This window comes from Dipodomys merriami, unplaced genomic scaffold (genome assembly GCF_024711535.1).
Source record: "Dipodomys merriami isolate MVZ:Mamm:240054 unplaced genomic scaffold, mDipMer1.0.p SCAF_91, whole genome shotgun sequence".
Taxonomy (NCBI): domain Eukaryota; kingdom Metazoa; phylum Chordata; class Mammalia; order Rodentia; family Heteromyidae; genus Dipodomys; species Dipodomys merriami.
This window is the reverse complement of record NW_027206524.1, coordinates 2,902,826-2,927,466: the sequence shown is the minus strand read 5'-3', so window position 1 is coordinate 2,927,466 and position 24,641 is coordinate 2,902,826. Positions and strand designations below refer to the sequence as shown.

Genomic DNA, 24,641 nt, shown 5'->3' with positions numbered 1-24,641 from the left:
AATCAAATGAAAAAAAAAATGAGGTGTAGAAATCAAGAGTCGTATGATCCTTACATCGAAAAGGAGTTTTGATTTACTTTAAAGTAAACACACTTGGGGCTGGGAAGGTGGCTCAGTGGTAGAGTGCTTGCCTCGCATACATGAGGCCCTGGGTTCGATTCCTCAGTACTACATAAGCAGAAAAAAGTTGGAAGTGGCACATGGCTCAAGTGGTAGGGCACTAGCCTTGAGCTGAAGAGCTGAGGGACAGTGCCCAGGCCCAGAGTTCAGCCCCATGACTGACAAAATAAAAATAATATCACTTGACACCAGAAACATAATGACAAACATTTTCATATCCTAGGGCTCCTTGGACTGATGTGAGAGGGTCAGCCAGGAATGAGGATGGAGAAGATACACTGAAATCAGGGTCACTTGGGGACTGAGATTTGGCCTTATACCCCTTCAAGTGAGAATACACGGACATTTTAGCCTAAATGTCCATGTATGCTAAAATGAGAACTATTATTTGGTCTGTTATTACCATTTCAAGGACAATAATTTTCCATATACTAGTAATATTAGAACCAGCAATAGAAAAATTAGCACATAAAAGCAGATCACAAATTAGAATGTGTTATCTTGCTCTTATCACTTACTCTTCTTCATTCTTTATTCCCTGCTAGACTTCGTTCTAAGATGATTGTTCTCTTTTTTGGGGAGAAGGGAGGGTTGTACCAGGGCTTGAACTTAGGGCCTAAACACTGTCTCTGGCTTTTTGCTGGTTAACTGGAGATAAAAGAGTCTACAGATTTTCCTGCTCTGGCTGGTTTTAAACCACAACCTTCAGATCTCAGCTTCCTGAGTAGCTGATTGCAGGAAAGAGCTATTGGCACCTGGCCTATTTTTCCCTTTTTACAAAATAGAGCCACACAAAAACTATGTTTCATGATTTCTTTTCTCAATAGAACACGATATCTACTTTCTCATTTCAACATACAAATCTAAAGTAAGTTTCTATTATTCCAAATATTGTATATCTTATATACAGTGAAAAATTTAAAAAATTCAGTCAAATTCCTATTTTGTGGGGTAGCTGTACTGTTTTCAGCTTTGCACAATTTAAAACTGTAGATATGAAAAAATTTTAAAGACAAGTTTTCACACAGAGACTATTTAAGATAAATTTCTAGGACTGGGATGTAACTTAGTGGAAAGAATCCTGTTTAGCACATATGAAGTCCTGTGTTTGATGTCCAGTCATTGAAAAAAAAGACATTTTTTTAAATGTCAAGGTATATTTTCCTCCTTTCTTCAAAAGTATCGCAAATTTGCAATGTCCCCAAAACCACCTATACGAAAGCATTTTCAACCTTGATCTCTAGAACCTGCTTGTGCTTCTTTACATTCCTGTTTATCTTTTCCAGTTTTCTACAGGGAAAAGTAGAAACTCATTGCTTTGTTTCTTGACCCACGGCTCTGCTATGCAGTCCCAGGCTCGTCTCAAAATTTCTACACAGCCTAAACTGACCTTGAGCCAATACTCTTCCTGCCTCAGTCTCCCTTTGGCTAGGATTACAGGCACGAGGCACCACATTTGGCCACACTATGCAAGTTTAAATTTTGTGGCAGTTCTTATGACATTGTCTTCTTGTGTTCTCAGCATTTCCTCTCAAAGTGTAGGAATGTCCCTTTCTTGTCAATGTCCCTTTCTTCTGACCATTCCCAATCTGAAAGTCAGTCATCTGAAGTGAATGTCAACATATTGACACACGTAGAAAAATTCTACGTGATATAGGTTGTGGTCAAGATTTGGTTCAACGTACAGAAACTTTGCTTACCGAACAAAGTTATCTACAATTATATATCAAATTACATGCAAACTGTCTACAAGGTGTGGACTAAACACAAATGAATTTTTGTGCTTTTGACTTGGAGGTCCTTTCCCAAAATATTTCATTAAATATATGCAAATCTTCCCAAATCAGAAAAGACTCCTATTCTGAAATTCTTTGGTCTCAAGTATTTTTCATAAAAGGCTCAATCTGTGGTTCTAACACAATAATATCAATGCCTAAAAGTCGCTTACTATACCAGAAGTTTAAAACAACATACAAGAACAACTATATTAGAGGCCCTTTTGTCTTTGAAACGTAAAACTCACTATGAACTTCTTCATGGATTCGGGGGTAAAATATGAGTTGCTTTTTTAAAAGCTGCATTTCCCTGCCTTCATTTAAGGGTCACGCAAGCAGTCAGCAATCCTCCCTCATGGATATAAAACTGATGGCTTTATAATGTCTAACCAGATCCTCCTGCTGAGGCTTTTCGCTGCGATACTGTTCTGGACAGAACATACTCACTGCTTCATGTCCTGAGAAACAGGATGCAGAATCACGACTGCACTTCTGGTTAGGAATTCGAGTCTCTCCAAGGACTTAAGTCCTAAAGATTTCCATCAGTAATTTTTTTCCCCTGGGGAATGATTTTTTTTTTCCTTGTGCCAGTCCTGGTGTTTGAACACAGGGCCTAGGCACTGCCCTGGAGCTTCTTTTATCTTAAGGCTAGTGCTCTACCACTTGAACCACAGCTCCATTTCTGACTTTTTTTGGTAGTCAACTGGAGATAAGAGTCACACTGGACTTTCCAGCTGGGGTGGCTTCTAACTGAGATCCTGAGATCTCAGCCTTCGGAGTAGCTAGCATGACAGGTGATAGGCACACCTAGCTTTCTCTCTATCACCTTTTCACTGTGAAGGGAATTAGCAGAGAAGAAATGCTTTGAAAGTGAAATGTGAAACAGAAGCCTAGCTTTAAGAAATTTCAGAACACATTTCAAGCACATGTGACTTCGGTTGCAGGCTAAGCAGGGCTCGCTGTGAATTCGATACAGACTGTGTTTCTCATACATAGGCGTAGCTTGTCTCTCCTAACCGTCAGCCCGATTTTACGCACTACAGTGGTGGCCGATGCAGTGATTGTGATCTTGTTCGTTCAGGCGGGGAGGATGGTGCTGTTTTTGCCCTTGGCTGTCAATGTTACACGGAATACCCATCACACAAAAGGGAAGAGCCCGGCTGCTTCGTGGGAGGCAGAAAAATTCTAGCTTTGGTGTGTTGTTATGGATGCTAGAATAAGAACTAGAAACAGATGCATTATATAAAGTGTAAATTGGTGGTGTCCTGGGGGGATTGTACGATTCTCACATTATTGATGAATATGTTTTGAAGATTATCTTTAAGTAGTTATACAAAGGGTGTGTTTCAATTCAACATATCATTCAAAAAGTACAATGCATGTTGATCAATGTCACCCTTCCCACTGTTTCCCCCATCTCTCCCCACCCCACCCAAGTTACCCTCTACTGACTTGGTTCCATTTTTACATAGGTGCATTGAACACAATGACTGCATTCATCGGCCCTTCCACTCTCCTTTCCAATGCCTCCTGATATTTAACACAAATGAAAGGTTCCATTTTCACAAATGTACATTGAATATGACTGTATTTGTCCACCTTTCCACTCTCCATTTGTATGCCCCTTGGTGAATATTTTTATAAAAACTAAAGAAGTGTGTGGTGGGTGGTTACTTAAAAGATACTTAGGAGCAGTTATGAACTCTAGTTACGTAATGAGTAGATAAATAGAAAAAAAAATGACCAACTTTACACTGTTGGCAGAAATCCATTCCTGTAAGTTGTCAACTAACACAAAACTGTAGAACTGTTTCACGGTTCTACGGTATAGCACAGATTCACCAGTCATTTCTTAAAAGTAGGATGGCATATTCTGACTGTGAGTACTTTCTGATTTTGAAGTCAATACCAGTGTCATTCTTTGGAAAGTGCATACTTTTTTTTTAGTGAAGTACGGAACCACGGGAATATTCTTTATGCCTCTGGGAACACAGCGGTAAACTGAATAAACGGTAATAGATGTTTACACACGGACACGTACCTGACGAAAGGAAGTAAAGTTTTCAATAAATGGATTTGCTTACCCCGTAAACAAGCTCTCCTACCATCCCATTCCAGATTTTGGTGTCTGCATCCCTTGCTCCGTATTTTCCGTCTGGGACAATGGCAATTTTATACTTGATACCAATATGTTTTGCAATTTCAGATGCCAAGTCCACACAGTATCCTTCATACTTGTCGTTTCCTTCAAACATTTCGTGATTTTTCTTGTACATAACATAGGGGGATTCCTATAATGAGAGAAGTAGAACTGTAAAGGAGAAACTGTAAAATATTTGAAAAACCGTTCTGTAACTGTCCAGGCTCAGAGTTTGAAAACCTTTCATGTAATTGTCCTGTTTCAGATTTTAGTATTGATAGCATAGATGAGTTGGGGTGGCTACACATTAAACAGATCAGTATATGAATATGTTTAGAAGGATGTGAATTTGCAGAGTAAAATCTGCAGAGTAGCTGTCCATTGAGTGATTGTTGCATACCTAGCACTGTGATGGTGATAGGAAAAATGTCCATTGGTATTTCTCTAGAGAGTGTTAAGTTATCTTCTTTGGCAATGAAATGAGCACGTGTGAAATGTTTCATGAATGAAGAGCTATTTAGTGTTCAGTTTAGTGTAATGAAAGCTTATTAAAGGCCACATGTATCCACGTAGTCCATTTTTTAAGCCATGTTCTGCTGTGACTTTCTTTAAGGAGTGTTATATCATTTTTCTTTGATCACTAATGCTTTTCTCAGAGCAAGCAGTAGCTGCAGAATAGTTCAAAGAGGCAAACTGATAGCTCAGAAATCCTATGTAGCTAGTTATTTGCATTAAAATTGCTTTCCCACAGTGTCTAGTTTTTTACTTTTAAAAAGGTTGTGGAAGCTAATGGTTCTGTAGTTGTGAGTAAACATTCGAAGTGGTATTCTCATTTTGTTTTCTAAGCAAGTGAGTCAGAAAATATGAAGAATTACTGTGACCATGCTTACAAATAAAATGTTGGTGGCTAGTAACTTCTAGGCTTTTATGATACATATAACACACACATCAAACCATTTAACAGCATCAATTAAAGAGACATGCAAAAAAATATTTGATTTTATAAATGGCACCTAAAGCCACCAATTAAAAGGTAGTGTAGTGAATCTCCAGTATGGAGAGAGATCTTATTTGTTCACCACTTTTGGGCCCAACATTACTGAATATAACATGTATTTTATAGAGTGTGTTATCACCTGTAGTGGTGGTTCACAGTAATCTTTCCTTTTCCCTGTGACTGACGAAGTTGACTTAGCTCTTGGAGCTCTGTGCTACAATTTACTTTGCAGAACATGGCCATCCACACCAGCAGTGACCTTTTTTTTTCTTAAAGTACTACAAGAGGACAACTCCATTTTCAAGACTCAATAGAATGTAGAAATTAAACGATTTTTCTCTCAGAGATGCCCTAAATGTGACTGTACATGGAAAAATTGTCCAAGATTTTCTGTGTATCCTTTTTCTCTGCTCTGCTTTTACTTGGCTTGGCCAAGTCACTCATATAGCTCCTCTTTCTTGGCATTTGACAAATATTCTAACACTGAGGGAAAAAGGTAAAGAAAGTTTCCTGCATAAAATTAGGCACCTAATCATCACTACTGGTAAAAAATGTTATAGAAAACATTTTGCCACTTTCTAGGAGTTTTTTCTCAAATTATCAGTGTGCTGAAGAAGATTGGCAAGTTGTTGTACAGTTAATTTCTAAGATATGCTGCAAAATAGTAGTAGTCATTGCGAACAAACTGGGGATTTTTTTTTATTATAGCCTAATCAAAACATGGATGATTATATAGATAGCAGGATGATCAACATGTTGGCAGAATGGTTAACATTCTAACTGAAGTAATTATATAGCTACCATATACAAGTACTACAAGCTGAGGATTTATGTGAAGGTGTGTAGCATGACTCATTTGGCAAAAGGTTGAAGGAGATTTTTGAACAGGAATTTTGTCCCTAAGTTTTCATGCATGTTAGGTACCCATGTTATTGTATTGATTCGGTGTTAAATTTAGCAAGTAATTTAAACTGTTCAATTTTCTCTGTATTATATAGTGAACAATTTTCTTAATGAAAATCTGCATGGCTATTATTTAATCAAACATCTACTAAACATCTCCTGTGTGCCAGACAAGCTTGCTAGGAGATGCGGATACAAAAATACATAAAATTTGTCTTGTCCTCTTGTGATGACAAGACATATAAATTTTTTTTTGTAGTCAGGTTACAGCGGTATGAATGGTGGGGAAAATAATACTTAGCAGTGAAAAATCATAACAACTCTTACTTAGTGCTACTCCATGCCAGATACTAAGCCTTAAGTCTTTATGCCCTTTTAGTAATGCCACACCTTCAAGTAGGCATTCCTCATTTGCACATGGAGACATGAGGAGTCAGGGAAGTTGTGTAATTCCCAGAGCCTACAGATGACAACGTGTGAGTTACGTTTACACTTTGAATTATCTGAATTTCTGAAACTATTTGTATACCCAATCTCGATAGATACAACAAACCGAGATGGCCCATGATTTCTAGCAAATCACTAAGGGGATTTGTGGGGCATCTTTGCAGAAGTCTTATTAGGGTCCCAGGTGTTCAATTACGAGTAGAAATGGAAGGATCTGAGAGTGAAAGGTGACCTCTCCTTCTGAATAGTATAACCTTGTTTACTGTCTTGTTTACTGTCACTAATGGTGATCTGTGGGACAACAATCTCTTGGAAGTCATTTTACAAGTATTTTTTCCTAGTGATGACCAGTTTATGATGATAACTTCCATTGTGTGATGGTGCTGCACATCTGCTCTGTGATAGCAGGAAAGAAATATAATCACAGTTATGTGAACTTTGATATAAATGAGTGAAGGGGAGTCCCAAACAAGAATCTTTTTCCTACTGTATTTAGCAATAACAAAATGAGGTAAGTTGAATCTCAAACAAACCATCCTTTTCTTTCTGTCTTTAGCAATAACAAGACTGTGGAAACAAGATGCTTAGTATCAAGAACTCAAGCTTTTCTAAATATCTCCCCCAAGATCCACTACAATGACCTTTGAAAAACCACCTAAATAATGAAAGCATTTAATTTTCAGCCAATATGCTTAGCTAACTCTCCAAAGAATCTTAATAGAAAATATATACTGTTGAGTAAACATGTTTTAAGATGGCAGTGGAGATTTTTTTCTCCTCAAAAAACCCCAAGTAACTTGAATGTTTGAACATTTTAAGCTCAGCAAAAATAGCCTAATTAAGAAGCAATAAGCCATTTGATGGCATGTATACATAGCAGAGGGGGGCGTGTTCCTATTTGGTACAAGGAAGAAAATAATGCCTTTGTGTTTTTGTACATATGTCTATCCATACATAAATATACATTTGTATGTTATTATAAATGTGCATACTGTGTATAACACCTTTTTGTGTAGATACAAAATTTTACATAGAGGTGAAAACATATTAAGTACTGCCTAAACTTCTGGAAAGATTAACTGTGATAGATGGGCGGAATTGTTTTTAGGTTTGCAAGATAATTCTGAGGGTATAGTGAGTAAATTTGGTTTTATGGAATTTCTTCCTAAAGGACTGTTATAAATCAGAAGGAAATACATTTTGGCTAAATAATGTGTCCTACCCACTATCTGATGTTAGTAGTAAACCTTTGAGAAGAAAGAACTTGTCTGAAATATCATTGAAACATCTTTTGATTGCTAGATACAGTTCGGTAGCCAAAAAAGGCAGTGAAATTAGAGGGAAGATGACCACACACCTCTTCTCTCCAAATTGGCTGTAAATTTCCTTTTCCACAGTTGCCATACTTATCCTAGTCCTACGGCCCAACATTATTACTTTGAATGCAAACAGTCACTGTGTCATGTATAACAACAGAGTGTGATAAAATTTGTAGTCAATAAAGCCTAAAGATAAAACTAGGAAAATGCCAATTTAGTTTCCATTTCAATTTAGCTATACCATAATCAATATGACTACCTTCAGGTAGTGAGGATTTATTTAAGTCATCCTTAAAAATAAGATCACTTTGTAGATATAAACAATACTGTTGGAAGAAGAAAATCCCAGTAGCATAAAAAACTAACATTACGTTTTGTTTCCAAATGATCACTGTTTTGACAATGAATTATGAATCCATTTTCTCTCACTATGACATGAAGTTCCCCTGAGTGTAGTTTTTGTCTGTTTTGCTCTATGACATATCCCCAGGGTCTATTACTGTGCCTAGCATACAGCAGACGCTCAATAAATATTTATGATGAATAACTGAATTTCTCAATCAATTTTATTTAACAGTAGCACACATCATTACAGTGAATCAACATATAAATAACAGCATACACAAAGGAAAGACAACTTTTAAAAACATCAAATGCCATATCAAGTCTGATCAAGATGGATCATTTCCATTGCTCATTCTCATCCTCTTTCTGTATCTAGATAGCCATAGTATATGCATTACAATATCTAGCCAATCCCATCTGTATTGGGTGTTTTCCATGAATTTAGTTAATTATTACATGCAGGTGTCAATACCTCATTCATCTACAACAATAATGTTTCTTTCAAAGTGAATGAGGCAGCCGGGTTGTCAATAAATGTAAATACAAAGATACTTTCAGGGAAAGGATTCTAGTATGCTTTTTGGAATTACTGAATGATTGTGCAGTTGTAAATACTAGATGAATTACTTAAAGGAAGATTACATTCTTATACAAAAGACAGATACTAAGATTACACTATTTTGATAGCAAAAATATTGATGGCATCATTGTCAAACAACAGATATTTTGTACAGAGTATTTTTCACATATATAGAAACAACTGGATATTTTACTTTTTTTATAGCATGCCTTCCCCAGAACTAGTCATGCTTGAAAACTCAATTCAGTATTTTGGTTTTATGAATTATATATTCAATCTCTAGTAGCAGGGATTGAAAAGGATACTCGCTACATTATACCTATAGAGAACATTAACACATTTATTTCACAAAACAGGCAAAAATATTCAAAAAAGCTTTTCTAAGGGAAACACGGTATATTTGGGAAAACAAGCCCACAAAATCAGATTTTGGCTTTTAGAAAATCTACCCCCGGAAATAGGAATGATATAATTTCATTCTTTATGTATTCGGAGCTCATTGTATGAAATGGGAATTGGTATGTCAGAATTTCTAAATGATTCTTTTTCAACTTCTATCTTCTTGAAGAGGCTGAGGATTAATTCTTCTTCAGATTTTTAGAATCTCAGACAAGTCACACATAATTTTTTTAAAAATTATTTTCTACAGTCCAGAGTTTGGTCAACCAAGAAGAATTCCACATGAAAAATAAGCTTAAATTTACTACACAGGAGAACAAGATTTGAACCTTAGTTGGGAATGGTCGAACATCGTTGGAACTCTTTTCGTCCTTGATCAATTTCTGAAAATAGGGTTCTTCATCAGAGGCTGAAAAGAGGAGGATCGTGCTGAAGTTTGACTTTCCATTACCATGGCCTTTTTTTTTTTTTTTACTTTTGTGGCCTTTTTTTTTTTTTAGGAAAAGAAATATATATTTATATTGCTTTTCAAAGTCCCATGCAAATAGTACATGATTAAGTTAGAAAGGTTTACACCGACACTGCTTTTGGTTGTTTTGCATTCTAAAAATCATTAACTTCCAATCAAGACTTAGAAGCTGGTGGATCCAAGGCAGAGGCAACTAATTGCAACCTAAAAATGCTTCTCTTTGGTATTTCATGTTCTGACTTCAATGCCAGTGTTGCATCACTAAAAAACCTAAAGCTAAAAATTAAAATCATGTAAGCTAAAAAAAAACCCTAAATAACATAAAAGGCTTCCATTTTATTTAAAGCAAAGGCTTCCATACATAATTAATCATTTGTTTTGCCTAAAGAGACAGTGAGCCGAGGATATAAAACTGGAAATTAAATAGGAAAGGTCACCGATTGTTGATCTCTCTTGACTACCATTGACTCTAAAGGGCATGTTTGACTTTAGAAGAGGGGGAAAGACATATATGATATTCTATTATTTAAAACACGAAAGCCGTGTTGTAAAAGTGGCCTTAAAATGTGGCATAGTTTTCATTTTGCATGGTCAAATGAAGCAATCATATTTTTCTTAATTCTTAGAATAAATTAGATGTGTTTTTCTCACTTGTCAACGAGAAAAATAATCGGTGCAAAAAGCCTCTTTAACATTAAAAATGAATATAAGAGAAAATTAACTTCTAATGCATCCAGTTATATAAAGCATGCCCATTAAAATCATCACATTAACTTCTCCACTCTTATAAACAGACAATTGAAATCATTCTGTTGATGATTAAACTGAGCTGATGATAACCTGAACAGGAGCATTTTCAAACACGATTAACTATGATTACATTGATGTCTGTAGAAATGTAATGACAATAAGAGGGTTTTCCACTGGATATTTTCATGACTGGATGTTGACTTTGTGGTGCTCAGGTTCTGTGTCTGGGTCTTAAGTGTTTTACACATTTCCACTAGAGTTTGAGATGCTCTTTTTGTTGTTTTTAACATGTGTGCATTCTTCCAGGAACAACAATGCAACAAAAGGTAACACAAGCAAAAGTACTGAGTGTACTCAGGCTCCTATTCAAAGCCTCAGTAGACTTTTGGTGAATCAGCTTTACCCACCCTGTTAACCATGGCTGGGGAATTAAAACTGCCTGTACACGAAACGAAACACCATGAAGCATACACCAAAACTTACCATGATTGTGGTTACAACAACTGTTCTGTTCTCAATGGCTGCTGTGTCATTGCCCAGTGTGGGTACATCTTGAATCAAGACCAGTTTATCCATATCATTCCAGTAACCCACCTGTAAAATAATAATAATAAAATTACCTGAAACCACGCTTACCTTTTCTTGGAACAATGAATGATCTAATTAAGTAAGTCACCAGACCAAAGTTAAGAGGCAAATTGTTTAAAAAGTGAAAATTAAAAAGCAAATTAAAAAAAAAAAATAAAAGGATGACCAGTCTGTTTTCTTGGCACTCAAGATAACGGCCTTGTTAATAACTTAACAAGCTTGTCATTTACGAACATGGAGTACAAAAACTAAACTGGTAAGGGATGTTGGAAAAACATTCATCTCCTTCGGACACTGGAAATAAGATGAATAGTCAATAAACATATATGGTGGACTCGATGTGCAATGTTGTTTGTCTTGAGATTGAGGGACCCCTGTTGTACTCAAAGTTAATTCTTTGGAGAACTCCTTTGATCAGACATGTATGGAAAAATCTGGCTAAATTCTCACACCAGCTCTGAATGGCTGAACAAGTGAATGACTGAATGACTGAATGAATGAATCTTATGGGCACTGGGGGGTCAGTGTTTCCTTGTGGTCAAGACAGTGAGCTTTGGAGTGACTGAAGTTTGGCTTCTGCTCTATCTCCACCTCTTTTAGGCTGACGATCTCTGAGCAGGCTACTTAATTTCTCTGTAATTCGCCTTTCTATAGAACTGAGAGACATATTTTTGTACTGTCCTGATAATGATATGTAAAAATGCACATTGGTTTCCTATAATGAGGACAGGCATATAACCTGCCCTCACTGGGTGAAATCTCGATCCTTAAGAATTCCTGAAATGGGGGGCTGGGAAGGTGGCTCAGTGGTAGAGCACTTGCCTTGCATGCATGAGGCCCTAGGTTCGATTCCTCAGCACCACATAAGCAAAAAGAAAAAAGCTGGAAGTGGCGCTGTGGCTGGAGTGGTAGAGCACTAGCCTTGAGCTGAAGAGCTGAGGAACAGCGCCCAGGCCCAGAGTTCAGGCCCCATGACCAGACCCCCCCAAAAAAAGAATTCCTGAAATGGGGCTGGAAATGTGGCTCAAGTGGTAGGGTGGTTACCTGCCTGACAACAGGAGGGCCTGAGTTCAAACCCCAGTACCTCCCCTGACCACAAGAGGGAGTGGGAGAGGGAGAGGGAAGAGAGAGGGGGGAGGGAGAGAGAGAGGGAGAGAGAGAGGGGGAGGGAGAAAGGGAGAGAGGAAGAGAGAGGGAGGGAGCAGGAGGGAGGGAGAGAAGGAAGGGAGAGAGGCGGGGAGGAAGCGAGATGGGAGGGAGAGAGATGGGAGAGGGAAGAGAAGGGAGGGAGGGGGAGAGGGAAGTGAGGGGGAGAAGGGGAGAGGAGGGGAGAGAGGGGAGAGGAAGGGGAAGGTGGGAGAGAAAAACTCCTGGAACTGTAGGCGGCTGTCACCTGTCAGTAGTGGTAGGGGCTCATCATCCTAATCGGAAGACTCCACCATAGGTCGGGGCCTGGACTTCAGAAAGATTTGCATCTCTGCTTAATCAGATTCCATCCGATGTTCAGTTACAGGAGTGAGACAAACCGGTAGGTTGGCTCTGATCCATATTCCAGGCTAGCTCCCTCGCTAAGGCAAGTGTGCAGTGAACAAGAGCGATTGCTCACTTCTCACACTTACCACACGGCCTCTCCAGCACTGCTTCTCATGCTGGCTCATTTTTAAATGTTAATATTCCTGACGGAATACCCGAGTGGATCGTTGGCACGGGCGAATGAAGACAGATGGGCCTGCACCATTTTATACTTCATATTTCTTTTAAGAGTCTTAGGTGAAAGTCAGCTGGGTGTAAAGATATACTGTTTGTGACTCTCCCAACTTCCTCATTAACTCTCTCCTCTAAAACCTTAATTTTTGCTCTCATTGTGACTCAATACGCAGTAGAGAAGATGCACAACCACTAATAGCTTACTTGGTATTACTGCCTCTCCTTTCTTTCTCATGAAAGGTTGGCTGCTTTGGTGACCTGTCTTTGTGACTAATGAGTCAACTATTTTGTTATTTCTTTTTGTGGTAGTGGGATTTGAACTCAGGGCTTCACATTTGCTAAGGAGATGTTCTACCATGAAAGCCAAGCCTCAGCCCTTTTGTGCTTTATTGGTGGATTGATGGATTGGTTCTCGATTGATTGGATGGCATCTCATATTTTTGTTGAGGCTGGCCTTAGACTGTGATCCTCCTACCTATGTCTACTGCATAGCTTGGAGTACAGACTATCATCCATTGCAACTGCCTTATTTGTTGAGATGAGGGTCCTGCTAAGGTTTTCCCTGGGATGGCCTCAAGTTACAATCTTCCCATTTTCACCTCCTGAGTAGCTGAGATTACAGGTGTAAGCCACCATGCCTGGTCCTAACCAAGAGTATTGTCTGTTCCACAGATGAACAGTTTGCTTTCTTTTGCTGGCAGTGGGCCAGCAGAGTGGGTAGAGCAGACAGTCAGGGAAGCCAGCGAGTTTCTTCTTGGGAACCGTGGATCCTTGCTTTGCTTAGAGGAGCTTCGTGTGCCTAACTGATGTGTAGCAGACAGACTCAGTGTCTTGGGTATTAGCTGGCAGCCTGCACACACATGCCATTAAAAGGTTGGCAAGGTGGATGGCATTCAGGGCTGTGCCATGGAAACACAGGTGCAGCAGTACATCTGCCCGGTAGCAAAGCACAGCAGAGAAAGCCTCTGTGCTTTCTGAGCCGCCCTTAACAATGCTGCTTCCTGCTTTCTTCCCAGTTATTGCCCTGCTTCGATCTACCTATCAGCTCTGTTTTCCAGGCTAACCCTGTGCCCCGCCCTCTCCATGTCAACTGCCTACGTGTTCCTCCCTTTATGAATTCAGTATCTTTGGGGTGCTAGTGGCTCACACCTATAATCCTATCTACTCAGAAAGCCGAGATCTTAGGACCCCATCTCCAAGCAAGCTCAGGCAAGAAAGTTGGTGAGACTCAACCCCCAAAACCAGCAAAAAGCTGAAAGTGGAGCTGCAGCTCAAGTGGTAAAGTGCTAGTCTTGAGCATAAAAGCTCAGTGACAGCGCTCAGGCCCTGAATTCAAGTCTTAGGACTGGCGCATGCACACCACACACACACACAACACACACACACACACACACACACACACACACACACACACACACACACACTTATGTAAGTATGTTCTACCTTACTAGAAAATAAATTCCACCCAGAGCAGATTCAGGCAGGGCCGGATAATTGAAAATTCTAGAGTTAGTTGTATCTGAACTAAAGTCTTTGTTTTCTCCTTTGACACAAAGGAAGAATCTAATACTATTCAAATCACAGGCTTGTTGTATGAGATTCAAGTATTATGTAAAACTCCAAGATCAGTAGTGAGGCGTAGCAGGAATTTCATAAACTGTAGCTATCATTAAGACATTAAAGCAGCAGAGCATATTTTGGAAAGAATTCTTTGAACAACTAAGTACTGAAAAAGGTTTTAGATAATGCTAACTTGAACATCTGTTTTTTTTTTCCCCCCTTGAAATCTCAGAAAATCCTACAGAAAATCCTCCATGTTCATTGTAAGGTGCTGGTGGGGTTGTACAGTTGCCTTGTTTGAAGAATGTCAGGAAGGTGTTTTCCCTCTCAAATGGCTTCACAAATAATACATGGAAGTGCTTTTTGTCTCTTTACTGCATCTTGATTTTTTCTGTGCAGTAAGTTTTGTGGGATCTCTCTCTCTCTCTCTCTCTCTTTCTCTCTCTCTCTCTCTCTTTCTCTCTCTCTCTCTCTCTCTCGTATGCACTACTAAGTTTTAAACTAGGCAAGTGCTCTACCAGTTGAGCAATGTTCTTAACCCTTTTTGCTTTAGTTATCTTTCAGATAGAATATCATGCTTTTGTCTTGAGAAACACCTTGGAGTGTAATCCTCCTACCTCTTCTCCTGTGTAACTAGTATTATAAGCATGGGCTACCATTCAGAGCCTATTTTTTTGCTAAGCACTCTTCCCTGGCCATAATAATTCCATTATAAACAGAGGATCTTGGTAATGCATACATTAGAAGTTTCAGCTTTAGCACATCATTCAATATCAGCTTTATGCCATAAGAACTTATCTCAGCACAGATTATCAAGAAAATACTACATGTTAGTACTCTCTAAAGAGAAAGTGGAAATCTCTCAGCCATAGCCTTTCACAGATGCCACAGGCAAACTAAGAAAACAGAATCTTCTCCCTCCCCCCCGCCCTTTCAGTTAAAATTGTTCCTCACCTTTCGCGGCCCTGTGCTCTTTAGCTCAAACACATCCATCGTGTAGTTGACTCTACGTCCATAGTGGTCAAACTGGACATTGCCAGTCAGCCCTTGAATCCGTACCTGCAAAGGAAAGAGAAAATCCTAGGTGTTCATTTGCCCTTTCCCTTATCCACTCTACTTTGCACCTGCCTGGATGATGACCATACAGGATGGAGACCACACAGGATGGAGACCACACAGGATGGAGACCACACAGGATGGAGACCACACAGGATGGAGAGCACACAGGATGGGGAACTGCAGGCTACAACCAAGACACTAGGATGACACTGAGTGTTCAAGCTATTGAAGTGTAATCAGAGCAGAGACTGTCAAAGGGATCTAAAAAACCAATTTGCTGTATACTTACAAGAGGGCTGTGTTTATGCCTTATAAAGTTTCCATTTCAACTAACAGATTTCTTCTTCAATACATGAAGTATTTTTTTATAGGAATATACCTAACATTTAGTTAGTGACTTTGGGTTTTATCCACATCATGGAATAGGTAAGTCCCAATACCCATTCTAGAATACATTTTCTCTTTGTGAAAATCGAAATTATGGTATAAGAAATGGTGAAAAATACTCATGCTCAGATGATGCAAAATTTCTTTTTAATTCACTCCCTCCAGTTCTAGGGTTTGAGCTTAGAACTTCACACTTGCTTATCTTGAGTTCTTGGATGGTGCTCCATCACTTGAACCATGCCTCCAGCTTGGCTTTTTGTTGGTTAATTGGAGATAAGAGTCTCAGACACTTCTGCCTCAGCTGCCTTTGAACCATGATCCTCCTGATCTCAGCTTCAGTAGCTAGGATTATTGGTGTGACCCTCTGGTGTCCAGCAAAATAGACCTTTTTGTGATACTAGTCTTTCTGGTTCACTTTTCTGCTTTGAACCAATGACATTACAGAAGATTTAAATCTATCTAGTCATTATATATAACATCTGTACTGTATGTCTAGTCATTATATATTACATATATTATAAATGTCTAATCATTATGACATTGTATTGTATTTTATAATATATACATACATAATATAATTATGAATGTATAGTATAATGTGTCCTCTCAGCAGTATTTAAGATGGCAGCAGCTTTACCAGTTTGGCCCTGGCCAAACAAACACATCTAGTGAGCTTATCTGTTATGCTAAGGGACTGGAGTTTGAATAACTCTGTTCATCCTAACTACTCATTGATAAAAGATATGAACATCAAGATTCTACCTAACAAAGCATCTGGGATGATTCAAGCTTGACATATCAGAATGGTACAGTCACTGTAATGTACTTGTGCTCTAATACATTCATCGGTGTTCTTAAGCATGCCTGGTGAGGAAGAGCCTGGGATGGATTGAGGACGTGTGTGATTACCTGCTTGAGCGTCCTCTCCATGTCAATTCCTTGGCCCCATGGAGCAGCAGGGTTCGCCAGACAATCCCCAGCATTTCCTCTCCTTGAAATGTCGATCTTCTGCCTTCGAAGGCTTCGGAACGTCTCAGCCATTACCAGGACTCCATCGTAAGTCAGGGCAGAGGTGTACTAATGAAGCAAAAATGATTACAGTGATGAATGTGATGGTCTTACTTAGCACACTGGAATCGTCTGGGGTTTCTACGGGTATGGGACAAAAGGACCACCTTCTCTGAAGGGCAGTTAGGTTACAGATAATTATTTTACTCTGTAATCAGAAATTCCTATTCTCACTTGAATATAAAAACTGTATACCTGGGGCTGGGAAGGTGGCTCAGTGATAGAGCGCTTGCCTCACATGCATGAGGCCCTGGGTTCGATTCCTCAGCACCACATAAGCAGAAAAAGCTGGAAGTGGCACTGTGGGTCAAGTGGTAGAGTGCTAGCCTTAAGCTGAAGAGCTGAGGGACAGCGTCCAGACCCAAAGTTCAGGTCCCACAACCGACAAAAACAAACAAACCCCCAAAACAAAAACCCAACAAACAACAAAAACTGCATACCAAATTCTTTCATCTTTATTATTATTTTCCAGATGGTCCTGGGGCTTGAACTCAGGACCTGGGCGCTGTCCCTGAGCTCTGTAGCTCTACAGCCACCTCCAGCTGTTAGCGGCTAATTGGAGTTCAGAGTTTCTTGAGTAACCCCTACGTACAGTATTTTTACAATAAATCACACACATGCACACACACATATATATATGTATGTATAAAAGAGTCTCGTGGACTCAGATCACAGATGCCTGAGTAGCTAGGATTACAGATATGTTACCAGTATCTGGCTTCATCTTAATTTTAAAAGGAGAAAACTCTTTAAACAAAATAAATATTCTAGTAAACAGTTGCCCATGAATCAGGAGGTCACAGGGGAAGTCTTTCTGTTGTGTCCAAGTGTGTAATCTGTGTGTAGCACTAGTATAGTGCCTAGAAGTCCATGGCAGGACTGGATCTCTAGAGAGCTGGGCTTTCTTATTCTTTTCATCCTGCAAAATGCCTACTAGGGCTTTTTGAGATTTCATTTATATTTATTGATTCCAAGTGTATATCTTAGTTTAGACTCTCAGAAGAATTAGTGGGTTTGCCTGTTGCTATTCAGAAGTATCATGCTAGAAATAACATTCACTTACTCAACACAAGTGAATGTAGTCACTGAGCTAAACAGGAATGAATGCAACACATGGTAAGTGCAGGTGAGAGTTGATCATTCAGTTGACTCCAATGTAACAGGATCAAAGTGGAGATATGAAGTGTTAATCATCTGCTTTCTGATGGGGCCAGAAGGGGTAAGAAGGGAAGTGAGAAAAGGCAGACAGGAAAGTAGAATCTGGGAATCCTTTCTGAGAGAGTATGGTTAGTGAATTATTGAACACATGGGAAATAGATCAGGAATTTCTTGAAGCATGGCACCACAAAGACTACCATGTCCTTTAGGTAATATATATGTATATATATGATAATATATAGGTACATATTACATATATAATATACATATATATTATATATAGGCAATTACCTATATGGTAATCGTTCTGCATTTATATGAGGGAAAAGTTTGTGCTATGGGAAGTGGAAGATGTTTCTTGGATTTTTCTGCTTGCTAACAAGGAAAACTCACTTGAAATGCCAATGTTACGCAATATTGCCATTATAATTGGTAGCATTCCAAAGATGAGAAAAACTCTGATATAGATAGAGCATGGAATATTTCATGAATTATAGCAAAGAACATTTCAATAATAGAAGACCTAACTATAAGCTTGTATTAGGATACATAATTAACCTTCCTGTGTATCTCCCCATGGTAAAGCAGGTTTAAGGACAAGCTCACCCCTGACAATTAAGATAGAGTAGTTGAAAGATACATTAAAGATGGTCATCCTCGACTGCTTGAACCAACACACATTTGAGTAGAGAAAACCATCAAATCATCACTGAGAAAGAAAACAAAATAAAAACAAGTAGAGTGACGCTTGCTAAAGAGATAAAAGGCAAGAGATAAATGTAATGCTAGTATTTCAGGATCAAGGGAGGATAAAAGAAAACTGTTGTTGATATTTCAATAGGGAAAAAGTAGCTGAGAAGAGATAGCAGCGAAAAGCAAATGCACTTGGCTGTGGTTTAAAAAGTCCATCCATCTTTGCGAAATAAGTGAAGTAGAGCAAAAGAATAGACCTCACACCGTGAGCCTGGGCAAAGGAGACCTCTAGCCACAGCAGCAAAGGCAGCGTGGAATTTGACAGGTCATATTACTGATAGATAGGAAGAAGCAGTTGTTTAAATTGGCTTTTACCTTTTCAAAGGCTCTGAGTCCTTCCCACGTGCCTCATTATGTTACAGTCCAGCAAACTGTATTTATGGGCACACTTCTAGATAACACTGAGAAAATCCTTATTAGAGAAATGTTGCATTTTATGGCAGAGTAAAACTAGATCTCAGTCTAGAATCCCTCCATTACCCTGCCCAATGACCTGAATGACACCGTGAGTTCCATTTCTCAAAGTGGTAGAATGGAATCACAGTACAGATTTGCAATTTGAAAAGAAAGAATTGAGAGAAATTCTAATTTTTCTACTCATAAGTTATAGGAATGGGGAATATGTTCTTCAGCTATGGAATGTAAGACCTAGACCTAGCCCCCCCCCCAAAAAAAACCCCCAAACAAACAAGATAATAACTATCAATTGTATGCATTGTGAGGATGAAGTTTCATAGCACATGTAAGAATTCTTGGAGTACTGTGTTTAGATACTGGTCCAGAATCACAAGGGTGGCTAAAGCTGAGAGTAAACAACCAATCATGGCCCTGTGGGTATGAAATAAGTATGTAAAGAATTCTATGAAATCCTCAATGAGTTTTACATCATCAAGGATCCTAGTGTAGAGGAGGAAAGCTCATGTTTATTGGTGGAATAAGACAAAGTCTCCTAACAGAGTGGAACTGAAGGTAGTCTTTGGAAATGTTTGGACTGGGACAGGTAGAAAAGAGATGAAGGACTGTGAGACAAAAAGCCAGCACCTGACAAGTGACACAGGGCTGTACCTACAGCCATAGAAAGGCCTGTTCATGGATTGTGGAGGACCTATTTGTGGTGTAGGGAAGTGACAGGATGGAAAACCACACTTTGACTCTTGGTTGAAATACTAAATAATTGAAGTGCAATTGATGTATTTATCATCAGTCATCACTCGGTTGGACTCTGTGCTTTTGAACTTGCCTTCCAGCTAATAGTTATTTGTGACTGTCAATCAATACTTGGGGGCACTTTTGTAGTGAAACATTGGATTCATCCATTATGCAGACTAGACAATGGTTGAAGAAGGGAACACTATCTTCCTGTTTCTGATTTCATGCTGTAAACCAGTGTCCTTTTAGTAGACAGTTTAGTGACGTTTTCCCTACTCTTGTGCTTTTGGTCCTCCCATGATCAACTGTTTAATATGGTCCCAAATATAGTCTTGAGGGCTATCTAATGGTTCTATCAAATGTTTCTAAACTCTGAGGTATGTTATGGAGTAACCAAGTTTGTTAATAAGTTTCATTCATGTCTGAGTTGGAGAGTAGCTGACTATGAGGTCAGCATTAATGAGCCAATGATATATGAAAAAAAGACTTCCTTAAATAGAAACACACACACAAATGCAAGACTATGCATGGACTGGTTGACAAAAGGTGGTGTCCAGAGGCTCACAGAAACAAGCCTGATATGTACCATTTATATGCTCATTTATCTCTTGAGGAAATTTTACAGATCATAACTTCTACAATTAATGAAAACTGACTTTATATTAAATGGCTTCAGTATGCCTCAAATCATGTTAAAAAGGGCTTTGAAAATTATACATATAGTAATTATATATAAATATAAATTAGATATTTCTATATTATATTTCTATATTATGTTTATTAGATTTATATATAAATATATAACCATAAATTACATATTTGTATATTTATATGTTGTTTATTATATATTTATGTATAAATATATAACCAATCATTGCTTTAACTTAAAATTCTTTCTGTATGCTAGCTGTCCATTCATGCAGAAGAGGAGAAATTGGCATAGTAAAAATAATTTTATAATTATGAAGTGAAAAAAGCCTGGCGCTGGTGGCTCATGCCTGTAATCCTAGCTACTCAGGAGGCTGAAATCTAAGGATCACGGTTCAAAGCCAGCCCAGGCAGGAAAAGTCTATGAGACTCATTTTTTTTTTAATTGTTGGTCCTGGGGCTTAAACTCTGGGCCTGGGTGCTGTCCCTCAGCTCTTCAGCTCAAGGCGAGAGCTCTACTGCTTGAGCCACAGTGCCACTTCTGGTTTTCTAGTGGTTTGTTGGAGATAAGAGTCTCACGGACTTTTCTGCCTGGGCTGGCTTTGAACCATGATCCTCAGATCTCAGCCTCCTGAGTAGCTAGGATTACAGGCATAGGCCACCAGTGCCCAGCTTCTATGAGACTCTTATCTCTAATAAACCAACAGAAAACTGGAAGTGGTACTGTGGCTCAAGCAGTAGAGCATTTGCCTTGAGCTGAAGAGATGAGGGACAGGGCTCAGGCCCAGAGTTCAAGCCCCAGGACTGACAAAAAAAAAAAAAAAGAAGTGGAAGAGTTGAGACCTTTTCCTCCTAGACCTTAATTGTCTCAGAATTCCTTATTAGTGCCCCCTGACAGGGAATGATGAGTCTTCAGTGCTCTGTTGTCAAGGCCTGGGTGATATCCTTGAGCTTTTATGTTCTAGGCTAGTGCTTTATCACTTGAGCCACAGCTCTACTTCTGTTTTTTTTTTTTGGTAGTTCATAGGAGATAAAAGTCTCACAAGTTTTCCTGCTTGGGCTGGCTCTGAACCATGATCCTCAGACCTCAGCTTCCTGAGTAGCTAGGATTACAGGTGTGAGCCACCAGTACCTGGCTGACAAAATCTTTTTAGCAACATGCAATTTCATGAGGAAAGTTCATAGGTGACATCATAATAATAGTAAACTGCCCAAGTTAATGTTTCACAATCTAACTCTTAAAAATAGAATCATTACATGTACTCATTATCTTGCTCATGTAATTGTAACCCCTCTGTATAGTATTTTCACAATAACCCCCCCCATCATTAAATATTTGCATAGTTTCCCAGGCTGCAGTTTATCTGGCAAAATGCTGCTGGAAGGACAGTAGAATGAACTCTTGCTCTTAAATTTAAAAACAATATTAGTAGTATATTAGATAAAAATAAGCCAATACCTTCGGCGGGGTCTCGGATCCCGGATACTCTCTCTGATCTAGTTTCTTCCAGCGATCCATCAACTTGGTTACCATAGGTGTATTAAAATCTACCAACTGGAATCCTGTAACATTAGCTCCACCATGGATGAACCTCTCCAGAGAAATGTCCTTGAATCCCTATGAAAATCAATATGGAAAGTTGTTAAATTTACAGTAAGAAAGTATCGATCCATGTGTACATCAAAACAGATTTTTAATGGAACAATAGCTAGAAGGAGGAAGGAAATTGGATTATGCCAACATAGCTTCAAAATTCTGTCATTCAAAATTCAGTATAAATGTTTTCACTTTGGCTCAACCCACATACTTCTTGAATGTCTCTGAAAGATGACAAACAGGCAAGGCCAGCATTTGAGTGTCTCTTGCCTTGAGAAACAGGTATATGCAAATGTTTATTATATGAAGGTGATTCTGATATATGGGGACATATTCTCAACCTGTAATGGGGGAGAACCATATTTTGGGGGGGGGGGTCCGGTTGTGGGGCCTGAACTCTGGGCCTGGGCGCTGTCCCTCAGCTCTTCAGCTCAAGGCTAGCGCTCTACCACTTGAGCCACAGTGCCACTTCCAGCTTTTTTTCTTTTTGCTTATGTGGTGCTGGGGAATCAAACCCAGGGCCTCATGCATGCAAGACAAGCACTATACCATTGAGCCACCTTCCCAGCCTGGGGAGAACCATTATAAGGGGTTTTTGTTTAATTATTCAGTCACCCAATAGTGGAGAGCTGCTAATTTGAGCTAGAGAATATAAAACCTTTGATTATGTTATTCATAACAGCCTTGGCATCCTGGGATGTAATGGTGCAAGAGGAAGAGGGCAATATGGCAGAGGGGAGGGGAAGAGAAGAAGAGAGGGAGGGAGGGAGGGAGGGAGGGAGAGAGAGAGAGAGAGAGAGAGAGAGAGAGAGAGAGAGAGAGAGAGAGAGAGAGAGAGAGAGAGAGAGAGAGAGAGAGAGAGAGAGAGAGAGAGAATATGACCTTAATGCTTCCCACCAGGTAGAATGAAGGACCTGTGAGGGAACACTTATCAGAGGTATCGTCTCATTTGGGCTAGAGACAGTATCTTGGGTTTCCAAAATTATCTTTCTGCCTACAAGTCTTCTTATTCATCTCTAGTATCTATTACTTTCTTCCCTTCCTCTCTTTCTTTCCACACTTTCTTCTTTCTCCCTCTCCCTTCTTTCCTCCTCCCCTCCTTCCTTTCCCCCTTCTTCCTCTCTTCCTCTCCCTTCCCTCCTTCCTTCCCCCTTCTTTACTTCTCTACCCTCCCTCCCTCCCTCCCTCCCTCCCTCCTTCCTTCCTTCCTTCCTTCCTTCCTTCCTTCCTTCCTTCCTTCCTTCCTTCCTTCCTTCCTTCCTTCCTCTCTTGCTTCTTTTCAAACATCACTGTTTTTCCACTAAGCATTTAAAGTGCTTTAATGCAATGCACACTAAATGCAAGAACAGGGCAAAGTATATTAGGGAAGTATATTAACAAAGGTATTAGCTCTGGGAACAGTGAACTGTTTATGTGCACCCTAACCCCGCAAATTTGAGTCTTCAATAAATTTTGTGAAGATGCTCTAGTTTTTCTGAGATAACTTGAAAGTATTTTTTCTATCTTTATGTGTGTGTGTGTGTGTGTGTGTGTGTGTGTGTGTGTGTGTGTGTGTAATGTACAGCAGTCACCCTACAGCTGGAGTCAAAAGCAGGGAAGATGGGTTTGCAGATCTAGAAACTTCCAGTTTTATTTTTGCCTAATTTATTTATTTTTTGATAATGATGATTGCCTTCCTAGTTCATATCTGTACATCACTTTATCTAAGAAGAAATGTGTCAGTCTGGTCAATAGACTAAGGAAAATGGTTACAGGGAGACCTAGGTGTGTGAACTAACAGCTCATACTGAAGCTGGGTGTATTGTGTGACAGAAACAGTGCTAAGCACTTCCTACAGATTATCGAAGGAGTTTAGTCATCCCAACATTCTGAGAAAGATTATATTATTAATTTTAAGAAAACAGAAGCCAGGCCTGGAGATGATGGCTCATGCCCATAAATTTAGCCATTGGGGAGGTAAAGATTAGGAGGATAGCAGTTTGAGGCTAGCCTGTGCAAGAAATTAGCAAGACCCCATCTCAGTCAATGGCTGGGTGTGGCGGTGGGTATCTGTCATTCCAGCTGCTAAAGAAGCAGGGCAAACCCAGGAGAAAAGGAGTCATTATCCCCCAGATAGTGGAAGGAGGCTCACGAAGCAGCAGGGAGTTCAGCTGGGGCTGCATACGTTTTCAAGGTCACCTAGCAAATGTTTTATTTCATTGTTGTTTTTTTTTTGTCGGTTGTGGGGCTTGAACTCTGGGCCTGGGTGCTGTCCCTCAGCTCTTCAGCTCAAGGCTAGCGCTCTACCACTTGAGCCACAGCACCACTACCTAGCAAATATTTAATAAAGCCAAATTACAACTTCGTGAATTGACTTTTGAGTGCGCCTTTGCCTCTTTATGATCCTGTGTATTATTATTATTATTATTATTATTATTATTATTATTGGTCAGTTGTGGGGTTTGAACTCTGGGCCTGTGCGCTGTCCCTGAACCTCGTTGTACTCAAGGCTAGTGCTCTATCACTTAAGCCACAGAACCACTTATGGTTTTTAGCGTGGTTAGTTGGAGATAAGAATCTCACAGGGACTTTTCTGCCCCAGCTGGCCTGGAATCACAATCCTCAGATCTCAGCCTCCTGAGGAGCTGGGATCACAGGCATGAGCCACCTGCACCCAGTGATCCTGTGTATTTTTACAATTCTTTCTGGTACGAAGGATTGAACCTAGGGCCAGTGCTTAATCA

At 39.4% G+C, this 24,641-nt stretch overlaps 1 protein-coding gene across 5 annotated transcripts in view; it reads right to left on the bottom strand.

Annotated features, from left to right (window-relative positions):
* LOC138821363 (glutamate receptor 4) overlaps window positions 1-24,641 on the bottom strand; it is a 282,782-nt gene that overhangs the window by 45,904 nt on the left and 212,237 nt on the right. For 4 of the 5 annotated variants that reach the window (XM_070013534.1, XM_070013533.1, XM_070013535.1 and 1 more), the window contains 5 exons: window positions 21,781-21,939; window positions 16,455-16,622; window positions 15,054-15,158; window positions 10,728-10,838; window positions 3,980-4,186 (listed from right to left, as the gene is read on the bottom strand). In XM_070013534.1, coding sequence (XP_069869635.1) covers window positions 3,980-4,186; window positions 10,728-10,838; window positions 15,054-15,158; window positions 16,455-16,622; window positions 21,781-21,939 — 750 coding nt within the window. Of the gene's footprint in view, window positions 1-3,979; window positions 4,187-8,262; window positions 9,435-10,727; window positions 10,839-15,053; window positions 15,159-16,454; window positions 16,623-21,780; window positions 21,940-24,641 lie in introns of those variants that run through there. The other variant, XM_070013537.1, reaches the window with a different exon arrangement.